We start from the raw sequence: 14,485 nt of genomic DNA on the forward strand, positions 1-14,485 counted from the left end.
CAGGGAAGCCTCTTCCAAACATAAAGAAGTTGGCATAGGAAGGAGCTACTCTGGTTCCCATTACTGTACCCTTGATCAGTTTTGTATGTATGCGCATCAAAGGTAAAATAGTTGTTGGTACCAAATGAATTATCAAGTTTACTGTTACCAGTCACTGTTTATTTATCTCAACAATGCAATTCAAAGGTTTAAACATCCATCATCAGGTAGATACTCATTGGTTAGTGTGACATGTGTGTGTTGCATTACAATTTTTGGAGGAACTTATTCCACTGTTTAGTGGAGAAACAAAACACTATTTCACAACATGGTTTTGGTTTTTTTGGCAAGAACTAGATGCATATCTATCGATAGAATAAAATAACTAAAATAGAATACCTCCAGTGGTCACAGGTTCCTTTGACTGTCATAACACACCTCATGTGTACTGTCATATTTTGTAAACCAAGATGGCATCTGTAAATCTTTAGGTTCAAGGATCATATAGCAAAAGAGAAACATTATCAAAAGTAAGAATATACATCATAACAACCGTATTATGGAATAAGTTTTAAAGGATTTTGGAGATTTTTGCTTCGATGTGTTGAATACATATGTTGGAAGAAATATTTTGGGTGGTAAATAAATCTGATTCTGTCAAGTTTTATAACTTAAATTTTATACTTGTTTATAGAATCAGATGGCATGTTGCAAATTTTGAGTACAGTAATTATGTTGGCTGCATGGTAAAATTATACATAAATAACAACTTGGGTTTGGATTCAGATATACGGATAAAAGGCTGGAGATGGGAGGAGAGGAAGAAAAAGGGAAAGATAGAGGTGGGGGAGGGAGGGGGTGGGGGGGGGGGGGGAGAGAGAGAGAGAGAGAGAGAGAGAGAGAGAGAGAGAGTGGAAGCAGCAGTGACTGGATGAGAGCAAACTTTCCAAACCAGGGAGTTCTAATAGTATATCTGTTACATGTAATAGCTAAGTAAAGGTTGGGGTAATATGTTGGTTAATGTTTTAAAATACAGAGACGGATGTAGAATTTGTACCATTAGTTTCAGGCTTAGATGGGTACAATCTGTTCACGTGGTGGTATATGAGGTCAATCCATTGTACATTTGGGGGATGTCATGGAACCATAACTAAATATGTATGATAACTGTTAAGGTGTGTGTGTGTGTGTGTGTGTGTGTGTGTGTGTGTCAAATTTATTAATGTAGGGAACTGCTGAAAACAGATGATACAATTGTAAATATTGTCATTTTTGTCATTGGAGATAACTTCAGCTAATTTTGTTTGATGTTTATATATTTGGAGTGTTTCAAGGATATCAAGTGTTTTACCTTTAGGTTTTTTGTGTAGGATGATGATGTGTTTCACACAGGTGGGTGGCTGTTGCTGGTGGGTGATATTTCTTTTTTCCATTTTTTTTTATTGTGCTGCCATGTGTTCTTCGGATCTAATCTCAAACGATCTACCTGTCTGGCCTATGTAGAAGTAGTTACAGTCCAAACATTCACTCTTGTACATGCCACCTGTGTGATGAAGGATGTCTCGTGTGTTGCTGTTGTGAGGTAACTTCTGACCAATCTTGTTGTATGTGGTAAAGGATGTGTTTATGCCCTTTCATTTAAAGACCTTGTCTATTTGATATGAAATGTTACCTAGCAATGGGACTAGTATGGGAGATGTTGTTTTCTTTTTGTTTTTTGTTTTGTGATTCCTTTCCCATTATTAAGTGTTTTAGGGTGTATACTATTGGGCTGTTATACCCATTTGTAATAGCTGTTTGTTTTATTATTTCAATTTCTTGTTCACACTTATCTTCAGAGAGTGGTATCTGGATAGCTCTATTGACAGTGTACCAGAATGCTGCCATTTTTTGGGCTGTGGGGTTACAGGAGAAGCTGTGGATTGTAGTATGTGTCATGATAGGCTTCTGATAAATTAAAAACTGATGTCTGTTATTCTTTATTCCAATTGTAAGGTCTAAATATTTACACTGCCATTTGCTTCGTGTTCAACTGTGAATTTTATGTTTTCATGGGAGTTGTTGAATAATTGGTTCAACTCATTGATGTTACCTACGTATCTGCAGCAGCAAGTGACATTTTTAAGGTGGTGGTGATTGGAATTCAGGATTTCTTCTTCTAAAATGTTTATAAATGTTTTGGTTAACACTCTCGAAACGTTTGAGCACATTGCCAGGCCATATGTTTGTTTGTAGAGTTTATTGTTAAACATAATCAAACAATGGAAAATCCAGGATGGAATGCAATAATATAATGAGAAGGAAAGTTGCCACTCATCAAATAATGGAGATGCTGAGTTGTAGAAAGGCACAACAAAAATACTGTCACAAATAAATAAAGCTTTCGGCAACTCACATACATGTGACTGCAGTCTCAGGCAACTGAAGCCACAATGTGAGCAGCAGCACTAGGGCATGATGGGAGTGGCGACTGGGTGGGGGTAAGGAGGAGGCTGGAGCAGGGAGGGGGAAGGATTCCACTCATAATCCAGTACCACCCAGGACTGGAGCAACTGAATTACATTCCCTGCCAGGGTTTCGACTACCCTCAGTCATCCCCTGAAAAGCAAAATGTACTGCCCTCTCTCCTTCCACAGTGGTATTCCACTGCCCACCAAACCTACTCAAGATACTTGTCCATCCTTACACAACCTCTGCTCCCAACCCCTTACCTCATGGCTCAGACCCCTGTAATAGACCTAGACATAAGACCTGTCCCAAACATCCTCCCACCACCATCTACTCCAGTTCCAGTTCAGTCACAAACATCACCTATCCCATCAATGGCAGGGCTAACCTGTGAAAGACCTTCTCCTAAAATAAGAAACACACACACACACACACACACACACACACACACACACACACACATTTATGGCTCCTGTCTCTAGAAGTTTCCGTAACTTTAAGTCATTAGATTGTTAGGGAACTTCGAAGTGTGGAGGATCGGCAGTATGTGGAACTTCCTTGAAATATGATTTAAGGAGTAAACTGGCCCCCTTTGTGAGAGAAGAAAGCTAATGTCATCAAGATATGCAGCTTGCAAGTATCCCAATTTGTGGTACTCTGGCATGATCATTGAACTAAATACAACAGAAGAAGTGCTGTTCAGGACCTTTCCCACCATCCCATTGGCCCAGATGAGAGGATATTGCCCAGTTCGCATTTCTGAAGTGCTTACTGTTGTTGCATGTTCTTAAGGATCAACTGGACAAGCTTACCAACTTTCAGAGGCATACCACTACTTGTTACAAAAAAAGGAACAAAGACATATTAATTTTATTTTCCCCAGTGATAACCACACTTTGAGAATTATGTTACCATAAAAATATCAGTGATAATCCTTTTCTCTTTATGTTATTTTATTTGATGTAATGCTGAGCAAAATAAGGTAAAAAAAATGTAAGTAAATTTTTTCTTGTCTTATGATGTCACTTAAAGGAAGGAGAGATTTTTTTTCCTACAGATTATATAACTACCAAATCTGACAGACTGATTGACACACAAAAAATAGGTAATTTATATTCAAAAGGTTAGCAAGAATATTTTTGTGCCATCACAATGTTAAAAATAAGAGAACTTCCCAACTTTGAAGTGCCATAAAATGGAAACAGAGACAAATAAAATGCTGAACTTTGAAATGCTTAGTTAACTCTGTAAGGAGAACAAATAAACTAAGTTTCATTTAAACCTAATAGCCAGTTGAGAAAATGCTTATTGAATGACCCAGTAAACTTTCAATGTATGTTAAAAGACAAACCACGGTACACATATATAGGGGTGTTCAATAAATAATGCAACACAGTTCCTTCTGCAGCCAATTTTGTTGGAATAAATGCAGAATTTGTTGTGTGACAGTGTGGAATATTCCTGCTTCAGCCCCTATGGTTTATGAAGTTCCAACAGGTGGTGGTACTACTGTCTCTAGAAGTTTCCGTAACTTTATGTCATTAGATTGTTAGGGACGTGCATTCTAAGGAGAGAGCTGTCACTGAGCTTCTATTGGTAGCAAACCACATTGTCACAGATATTCACAGGCTCTTGCAGTATGTCTGCAGAGACCTGGCATGGAACAAAAGCATGATGAGCTGTTGGGTGACACATCTGTCATCATCGCAACAAGGTTGCACAAACCTGTCCAGTAATCCGTGTGCCAGCTGGCCACACACAGCTGTAAGTCCTGCAGTGTTGGAACATGTGGACACTCATTTGAGGTGATAACAATCAAATACCTCACTGCACAACTTGGTGTGTCTGTTGGTAGTGCTGACACACTTATCCACGTGTTGAGAGTACTCAAAGGTGTAAACCCATTGGGTTCCTTTACGCGTAACAGAAGACCATAAAGAGCAATGAAGGACCATCTGTGTGGAATTTCTTTTGTATCACAAGACCGATCTTGACAATTTTTTGTCAAACATCACCACACACAGGCAATGAAATGCGTTCATCAGTTCGAACCGGAAACAAAACAGCAATCCATGGAGTGGAACCACACCACCTCTCCTCTGAAGAAAACATTCAAAGGTGTACCCTCAGCAGTAAAGTCATGGTGACTCTGGAGGGATTATTCTGCTTCAGGTCGTCCTCATGGTATAACAATCAAATAAGAAGTACATTATGTTATGCTCAGGAAACTGAAAAAATGACTTTAGCATGTTTGTCACCACAAAAATGCAAACAAACTTCTCCTCCTCCTTGACAGTGTAGTGCCTCACACAAGCCTGTGCGCCTGAGAGTAGCTCACTGAAATTCGTTGGGCTGTTCTTCCTCATCCACCATACAGCCTGGATCTCATACATTCTGGCTTCCATTTGTTTGACCCAATGAAGGATGTACTCTGCTGGCAGCAGTATGTGGATGAAGGAGGGAGGCTATTGACATAGCAAGATGTTGGCTCTGATGGACCAGCACAGTGATACCGCAGGGACATACAGGCCCTCCCAGTAAGGTGGTGTGGTGAGGCTGTTGCATTGAACAGAAATTATGTTGAAAAATAAGGTTATGTTGGCAGTGGAATGGGGAATAGCATGGTGTATTGGAATCCTGAATAAAACCAACCTGATTTCAGAAAGAAATGTGTTCTATTACTTATTGAACACCTTTTGTGTAACTGATTACATGGTCAGGAATCTTTCAGACTATGGCCTCTGAAATTGGCATAAACTGGACTTGGTAGCAGTGCAAGAGACAAGTTAGCTAGGTGAGGGTACTCACAAAGTAGATGGAAGTGTCCTTGGGGCATTGATTATCACACATTTCATGGTTAAAATGCTATTTTGCATTACACTGAGCAACAGTAGATGGTTCTTGATAAATTTTTACACCTCTAGACATAGACACAAGCGTGAATAAAATAACAAGTGCCCCTCTGAGACATTCCAGTTTGATGGCATCCAACCACAAAAAGGAAACCTGTGAAGTTTTCTAGGCACCTACGGGCAGGCAACTAGCATCAGAGGCACGTCAAATGGTTGCCTGCCTGCAGGCACCTTGAACTACTTTGCAGGTTTTGTTTGTAAAGGTTAAAATTCTTAATAAATGTGGGAGGGTGCCACCGAGGGTATTACTGATCTGTGAGGGTCTTAGAGAGGTCCTTTCCCACTGTATTCATGCACGGGTCAATGCCACATCTGTACATGGTCATGCCACAGGAAGGCATGAAACAGGAGGGCTCAAAGAGCATAAGCATTCTTGACTGCTTCGGATCAAGTTCAGACTTAATTGAATGGTTCTGAACAGAACCTAGTTGTCCACCTGTACACCAGAGCAAAAATGCAGTTGCATTGCACTCCAAAGTGGTAAGCTCATGTTCAGTGGATTTGCTGGCCCATGATGTTGTTAGAGAAAGACTGAAGCGACTGGGAGGTGTCAGCAGTGTTAAAACTTGTCAAGAACATTGTCCTATTATTCATTGCACTGTGAAGTGTCATTTTGAACCATGAAATGTGTGAGAATCAACACCTCAAGGGAAGGGGTCACTTCATTAATGCCCTTCATGCCAGCTCATAAGGTCATTTTGTGTTGTTTCTGAGTGTCAGTGTGTCAGAAATGTTTTCCTCATCCGCCCATAAGTAAAACAGGGAGATTTGAAAGCTAGGTGTCACAGGTCTGACGTCCATCGCAGAGGTGTCAAAAGAAGGGGTGAAATGTGGATAAGAGGGGGTGCAACAATCTTCCCACTGTGTGTTAGGTTCACTGTCATAGTGGGCAGTATCATGGTGCACCCCCCCCCCCCCCCCCCCCCCCCCTCCTGCCCACTCATCCTCATGTTTGTCACTGAGCCAGAGGCTGATGTTGCAGAGTGCCACACTTTTTCATCATTACAGAGGAAGGTTGTAGGCACCTTTGACCTAAATTTCAAACTTAATGCACCACAATTAAAGACAATTACAGGGTATCAAAAAAGTGATCTTTTAATTCTGTTCTGCAGTGTAGAAATACCAAAACTTTATTGGAAAAGCAGGAAAAGTATAATTCTACATACCAACTATAGGAAGGCACAGTCTGCATGATGAAACAAATGGAAATGGTCACAGGATGGTCAACTTAGCCATCACAGAGAACCCAAGAGTTAGTTTGACAGTATTTAAATACAGAGAATACATAAGGAAACCATCATATGGGAAATGATTTGTTGGAACAAGATAGGTGGAGGGCCTCAACAAGAATTCACAACAATTTTCCAATTAATCAAAAATTGGAAACATGGATTTCAGAGCTCTACCTTTTTCATTAGAGGTAAGAATGGCAACTTGATTAATGCCAGAAAAATTTAGAAAGATGGAAAGAATACTTCACAGAAGTCATTAATCATCTAGAACCAGGTGAGAGGCTACATGCAGACACCATGGAGGAAAGGAAAGATGGTAAAAAAATGGAAGTGACTGAAGAAGATGTGAATATTGCAGTCAAAAGACTCAGAAACAACAAAGCCTCAGGGGAGGAGTAACAGGAGAATTAATCATAGAGGGAGGTGAGAACTTGCAGCAAAAGATATATAAACTGACCTAGCTGCTGTTTCAGAAGAATGAGACATTGCCAAAAGAATGGAAATTCTGTATAATATATTCAACATACAATAAGGGAAGCAAAACAGAATGTGGTAACTATAGAGGTATCAGCTTGCTGGATGTAACTTACAAGGTACTACTTGTCTTCATATTCAGAAAATTAGAGCTATTCATAGAGAACAACATACATGAATACAAAGCTGGATTACAACCAAATATTAACATATCACATTCTCACTCTTAAGAAAATTGTCTTAAAAATACAGTGAATGTGCTACAGATATCTACTGCCCATTTGTTGATTTTCACTACTGCCCATTTGTTGATTTTCATGGGTACAACAGCATCCACAGGAATAGCCAATGAAATGTACTGTGTGACTTCAGAATCCCTGAGAAGCTCTAAGAATGGTGTAAACATATATGGATAGGTCAAGAGTGGAAGAACATTTCCAAGAGGTCACATCAGAAACATTCAAGAGTGAGACAGGTCTCAGACAAGCAAATGCTCTCGTGTTCTGTACAATGTCATCTGAGAGAAAGTAGTAAGGGAATGCAGGCAACAGGAGTGGGCTGAAGTACACATGGGTGGTAATTTTAATTGTTTTGCATATGCAGATGATATAGTACTGCTGAATGAATCATAAAATGAGTTGAAAGAAATGTGTCAGATAATTGACCATTATGCACAGAAGGTTTGGCTAAAGGTGAACCAAGAACAAATTTGGTTCATGTAGTTAGGGAGAACACAAGTGCAGGAGGAATTTCTTGAGGTTGATGGCATGAAATTCAAGAGAATTCACCCTTTCAAATACTTGCGCTCTTGCTTTACGTAGAAATGAACGTCAAGGAAAGAATAACAGTGGGAATGAAATTCACATATTGCCTCAGGGAAACACTCAGCTCAAAATCAATATCAGTGAATACTATATGAGAATCTATAAAACAGTGGTATTCCCAACAGTCATGTACCATTCATCCAGCAGTCATATACCATTCAGAAGTGTGGAGCAAGGCTAAATGAGAAAAGGAAAAACTATTAACATTTGGATGGAGAGTAATGATGATATGACATAAGTGCATGAATCCTGCTGTATGACACATTTTGCATCACCTTGTTAAACTCCAACATCCTTGCTGTTTAGTGTTGCCCTCAGATGGTAAACGGTTCAACTATTAACGGCAGGCGATGCAGACTGCTGTATACAACATTATTCCACTTGATTCTACAAAATGTGCCATACATCATTATTTGTGCACACACTTCACACTGGGATCTTATATAAAGGAGAATGGAGGAGGAGGAACAACAAGGAACTCTATCTCTTGATGCAACAACCAACAGTCTTACAGAAGTTGAAGAGCAAAAGAATCATTTGGGCAGGCCATGTAGCCTGTATGCCAGAAGAAAGACAGGTGAAGAAGGCACCAAACACCAGATGCCTCATAGGACGACAAAGGCAGCACTGGATGGATGACCTGGTGAAGGACATGGCAGCCCTTGGGACTGAAGGCAGCCGGCCGCGGTGGTCTCGCGGTTAAGGCGCTCAGTCCAGAACCGCGTGACTGCTACGGTCGCAGGTTCGAATCCTGCCTCGGGCATGGATGTATGTGATGTTCTTAGGTTAGTTAGGTTTACGTAGTTCTAAGTTATAGGGGACTGATGACCACAGATGTTAAGTCCCATAGTGCTCAGAGCCATTTGAACCATTTGACTGAAGGCACCTGGAGGAACTGAGCACAAAACAGGAAGAAATGGAGGCAGTTCATGGAAGCAGGGTGTGGTATGCAAGACCAATGATTGCTGGATATGTATGCGTATATGTATGCTATAAAATCAGAACATCAATGTAAATATTATTCTTGCATAATGAAATATTAAGTGGTATAATCTCCTATGTATCAGTCTTCTGTTGTCAGTGAATTAATTTGACAGTACCGCTCCAGTTTTCCCCGTAACATTTCTTAGTAAAACAAACTTTAGTAAGATTAGTGATGCTTCTTCAAACAGAAATGTGCTCAGCTCTTCTATATTGTAGTCTGCAGGAGACAATGTCCAGTTGCCTGAGAGGACTGATTAAAGAAGAATCAGATGGAATTTTGGGACCTTATTTTGCAATTCTACTTCAGAGTTATTCTTCTATTTCAGTGCACTTCTTGCAGCATTTCTGGCAGTCTTCAAACTTGTATAAAAACTAATTTTGTTTCACATTTCTTAAGAATTATTTCACAATTCTCAAATAATGCCCAGATACTTCACACTCTTAAAAGTAATAAAAAAACGTTCACAGAGAACTAAGCAGATTTAATGATAAGAGAGTTTCATATTATTATTATTATTATTATTTCTTTCCTTTCTCAGACGTTATGTCTGGTTAAAAATGGAAAGTGATGCGGACCTTGATCAAGTGTGACTTCCTTTTAACTGTATGGTGTATGTTACATTGCATTTAGGAACTTTAGGGTAATTGAACATGTATCAATAATTACAGATTTCTGTAGTTGTATATATATGTTTGGATGTAACTGTATTGCGTTGATGTACTGGTGGATATTGTGTGGTACGACTCCTGTAGTTGATAGTATAATTGGTATAATGTCAACTTTATCCTGTGCCACATGTCCTTGACTTCCTCAGCCAGTTGGATGTATTTTTCAATTTTTTCTCCTGTTTTCTTCTGTATATTTGTTGTATTGGGTATGGATATTTCGATTAGTTGTGTTAATTTCTTCTTTTTATTGGTGAGTATGATGCCTGGTTTGTTATGTGGTGGTGTTTTATCTGTTATAATGGTTCTGTTCCAGTATAATTTGTATTCATCATTCTCCAGTACATTTTGTGGTGCATACTTGCATGTGGGAACTTGTTTTATTAGTTTATGTTGTATGGCAAGTTGTTGATGTATTATTTTTGCTACATTGTCATGTCTTCTGGGGTATTCTGTATTTGCTAGTATTGTACATCTGCTTGTAATGAGATCTACTGTTTCTATTTGTTGTTTGCAAAAGTCTGCATTTATCTGTTGTGGTACTGGGATCTTTAATAATATGCTTGCTGTAATATCTGGTGTTTATTGTTTGATCCTGCATTGCAATCATGAATCCTTTCGTCTCACTGTATATATTTCCTTTTCTTAGCCGTGTGTTGGATGTGTCTTGATCGATGTGTGGCTGTGTTAGATGATACGGGTGCTTACCATGTAGTGTTTTCTTTTTCCAATTTACTTTCTTCGTATCTGTTGATGTTTTCTGTTGCTGAATGTATTCTGTAATTGTGGCATTGTGATCGTGTAAGTGTATTGAGTGCTTCTAGGTCTGTGTTATTCCATTTCACTACTCCAAATGAGTAGGTCAATATTGGTATAGCATAAGTATTTATAGCTTTTGTCTTGTTTCTTGCTGTCAATTCTGTTTTCAGTATTTTTGTTAGTCTTTGTCTATACTTTTCTTTTAGTTCTTTCTTTAGTTATTATTATTATTATTAAAAATTGTGCTAATTTCTTTGCAACTGGCTTCTAATAACCTTACAATTTTTTTTTGTTTTGGATACCAGTTTGTTTTGGATACCAGTAATTTCTAGACTGGCTTATTTTCATCAAAGGGTCATAACAATCCAAGAATGAGTCTTCACCAGTATTGATGGTTCCAAAACGCATCTCCTCTATTAGCAAAGATATGAAGCAGCACATTGTGTTTCTGTTCCCTCTGTCTTTAGTTCAGAGCCCAATAAACATGGTATTCATTGGGTACTAATGTGGTTTGCATGGAGATAATTACAAAAATGGCAGTTACACTGGTGACTTAAATCACATAAATGTTTATGTGTGTCATTCGTGTGTCAGTCCTACATGACAGTACAGCATGTTTTGAGGTTCTTTTTTTGGAACATAGTAAAATTATGTGCTGCATTCCATATGGAAGCTTGCTGTGCTTGATACAATTACAGCTTGTGAATTTATATCAGCCATACGATACTTATGTCACAGCAGGACACAGTGCAAGAATCTTTGGCAATTTTTGCCCTGGAATAGTTTATCTGTTCTACATTAGGACATGAAATTATTATTGTGCCACCACTGCCTCTGTCTTCTGGTCTCATTATTTTTCGTAATTGTTGTCAGATTTGTGGTCACAATTATATATTCTCCAACTGATGATTTACATTTAAAAGTGACAACATAGTTCATTTAAACCGGTAATGTAACCCCTTCTTTCAAAGAAAAATTATATGTACTGTGACTACGGCTTAACTATTGTAGCGTCAAATAAACATTTAACTTATATTATATTCGCACTCCTTTATGACAGTTATGTCAGAATATAGGACTTAAATTACAGGTGAGGCCAAAACCTCAAGATCATCTTGATTAACAATCACAAGTCTTTCTTTCTGTTCTTTGAACCTACTAAATAATGCAGTATAGGGCAGTGTTTTTTCACTGATCAATTGGTTATGGATGCCATAAAGTTTTAACAAAACTGGGCTTAGACCTTTATCTTCATTATGTGTTAGGTCAGAGATGGAAAAGAATGTACCTCTTACTGAGTGATACAAGTTAATCAATCACCTATTTTTTAGATATACATCTCACTCAACATGAAAGGATGATGACTCAGTTTTTCAGACAGATAGACATGGGGATCTAACAGAAGCATGGCAGCATGTTTGTGGTCCTATAATTTCATGCAAGTGTGTGCAGCAATGTGTGCCTACAACAACTTGTGCCTACTAGATACAAATGCAAGAGCACTGTGTTAGAAATAATCAAATGAGACAGGACATTTTTTAAAATATTGGCCTCATGTTTGCGAAGAGGGTCTCATGCCTTGTCCTGCGATCATAATTCAGGATCCATTAAATTGTGTTAGGCAAGTTCTGGCAAGGCTATGGCTGATCATCAGTCCTCCCCTCAGTTTTAGGTGTATATTCATATGTCATAAAACATGGTTCATATTTTTCCTTATATTAAGTTGAAAAATTTCTTGTACTAAGCTGAAAAATCCTATGTCACTGTAAAATGATCCTTGAATGAACAATTACTAATATTATCATTCATTGGATAGAAATTTGTTGCTACCGCACACGTAGCTTGCAAATGTGAGTGTTAGATATACAGTTGATATCTAAAGGACTACAACAAAGATGCCTACAATTTTCTACATTTACGTAAACAAATATAAAATGGCATGCACCATTTCAGAATTTCCAAAATTTATCAGATGTTTGGAAAAATCTACACCCCATTATGTTTTGTAATTATCTATTTTCCCTTTAATATTTACAGAAATGCATCATGTATAATACTTTTGGCAGCAAATACTCTAAATCCTAAACCTGTCTAGCACTATGGACTGTTAAGACAAATCATATACCGCTTTTCTTAAATTAAAATACTGATCTCACAGAAAAGGATCATACACACAGAAAAACTGAAAATGACTTCTTTTCAGTTTCACTTATTAACATCCAGTGCATCAAAAGTCTCCTGTAATGTCTGTGTCTTTCACAGAATGTTTGTAACTAGTGTTGACAAAATATGTACATCATTAATAGTAGCATTATAGCATTGGACAGTTCACAATAGGTCTTAGATGTTATCATTCCACTTCTTGTGCCTAGATGGCTATTTTACTACTTATATATAACATTTTTACTTTAATATAGGTGTGATCTAATATTTCAGAAAGCTACAAATTAAACTCACGTTCTCCACCTGATTCCATCCTAGAGGCTGTATTTACTGTGTCACCAAAGAGACAGTAATGTGGCATTTTCTGACCCACTACACCTGCGCACACTGGTCCTTTAAAATGATATAGAAGTTTATTAGTACAGAAAACAGCACAGTATAATTTGACTAAAAAGATGAGTACTATAGTTGAGCATATATAGACATCTTAAACAAATAGGTGTAATAAAGTTCCTACAGTTCAGATAGAACTATCCACAACTAATCTGCCTGCAGCTTGCCAACCAGTAAACATGGTAAATAAATGGGTGAAATTATGAGAAAGGACTGCTGGTGAATACTTACCTTCAGGAGAAATTTTAGTGCTGCTGATAGATACATCGAAAAATAAATACACTATCCTAGCTTTCGGAACTAATAGTTACTTCCTGAGAGAGAAAAAAGAGGGGGTGGGGTGGGAGTTGAAGGACTGGGGAAGGCTAAAAAGAAAGGTCAGGTGCTTCAGACCCCAGGGTAAGATGGATCCACCCGTTGTGTAGATGAGGGCAGACAAAAGCAGTGTGTTTATGTTTAAAATTTGTCAAAATGACATTGTGAACATCTGCTGAAGAAAACAGGAGACACATTGCAAACTGAAACTAAGTGAAAAGCTTTAGTTAAGGAAATATCAGCCTGTAGTTATGATGTGAAAAGAATAAAAACTGATTGCTGCCGATTTTTTACAGTAGTGGCTCAGTTATCAAAGACATTGAGACCAAGAGTAATTGTACTTATCCTTCTCAACTGTGCAGTTGAACCAATTAGTGGTGGACGTTGAGATTTTACTGTTTGACTGAATTAGTGAAATGAGCTCTAGTCATACAGAAGGTAATATAGGTGGTATTGTGTCATCAGGGAAAAAATTAAATTTGATTTATAATTTCATGATTAAATCACAATCTAGATCATGTATTTTTACTGCCACAACTAGTCTTAATCAAATTAGCCCAATAGCTATCACCAGCATCAGCAGAATGGTGACCCACAGATTTGGACTGGACTGTGTCTTCCTTTGTCTGGATCTATTCAGTGGTCTGCTGGCATTATCCTCATGGTCTGATCATTTGCCACATACTCATAGTCATTGTGGCATTCAAATTAAATTGCTACTGAATCATTGTGACCGGTGGTCAGGTCTTCATTTCTTTTATATTGGAAGCCTCTACATCAATCTATTCTTCAGAAATACCACACAGCTTCATGCTACGGATGTGGATACCATCTCTTTTTTTTCTCTCCTTGCTGTATTATCTTCAATTTTGTAGGTGATATTTGACAAGCAATATAGGCTTTTATACAGGCCAAAATACCATTATAATAACTCTGTCCGAACAGACCAGCCGCCGTGTCGTCCTCAGTCTACAGGTGTCGCTGGATGCAGATATGGAGGGGCATGCAGTAAGCACACTGCTCTCCCAACCGTATGTCATTTACGAGACTAGAGCCACTACTTCTCAATCAAGTAGCTCCTCAGTTTGCCCCACAAGGGCTGAGTGCAACCCACTTGCCAACAGTGCTCGGCAAACTAGAGTGTCATCCATCCAAGTTCTATCCCAGCCCGACAGCACTTAACTTCGGTGATCTGACAGGAACCGGTGTTACCACAGCGGCGAAGCCATTGGTACTTATTCCACTTATTCCTGAAAAAGTTACATTTGTCTAAGTGGCACTTTACCCGTGTCACGTAACATAGTAAATAGGGTGCTAAGGTTTCCACAGGCAATCC

General features: G+C 38.5%; 1 protein-coding gene across 1 annotated transcript in view; it reads right to left on the bottom strand.

Annotated features, from left to right (window-relative positions):
* The window catches only part of LOC126482223 (atrial natriuretic peptide receptor 1), a 1,286,869-nt gene that overhangs the window by 41,713 nt on the left and 1,230,671 nt on the right, over window positions 1-14,485 (bottom strand). The window contains exon 22 of the mRNA XM_050106202.1: window positions 12,736-12,834. Within this exon, the coding sequence (XP_049962159.1) occupies window positions 12,736-12,834 (99 nt within the window). The remainder of the gene's footprint in view (window positions 1-12,735; window positions 12,835-14,485) is intronic.

Source organism: Schistocerca serialis, chromosome 5 (genome assembly GCF_023864345.2).
Source record: "Schistocerca serialis cubense isolate TAMUIC-IGC-003099 chromosome 5, iqSchSeri2.2, whole genome shotgun sequence".
NCBI lineage: Eukaryota > Metazoa > Arthropoda > Insecta > Orthoptera > Acrididae > Schistocerca > Schistocerca serialis.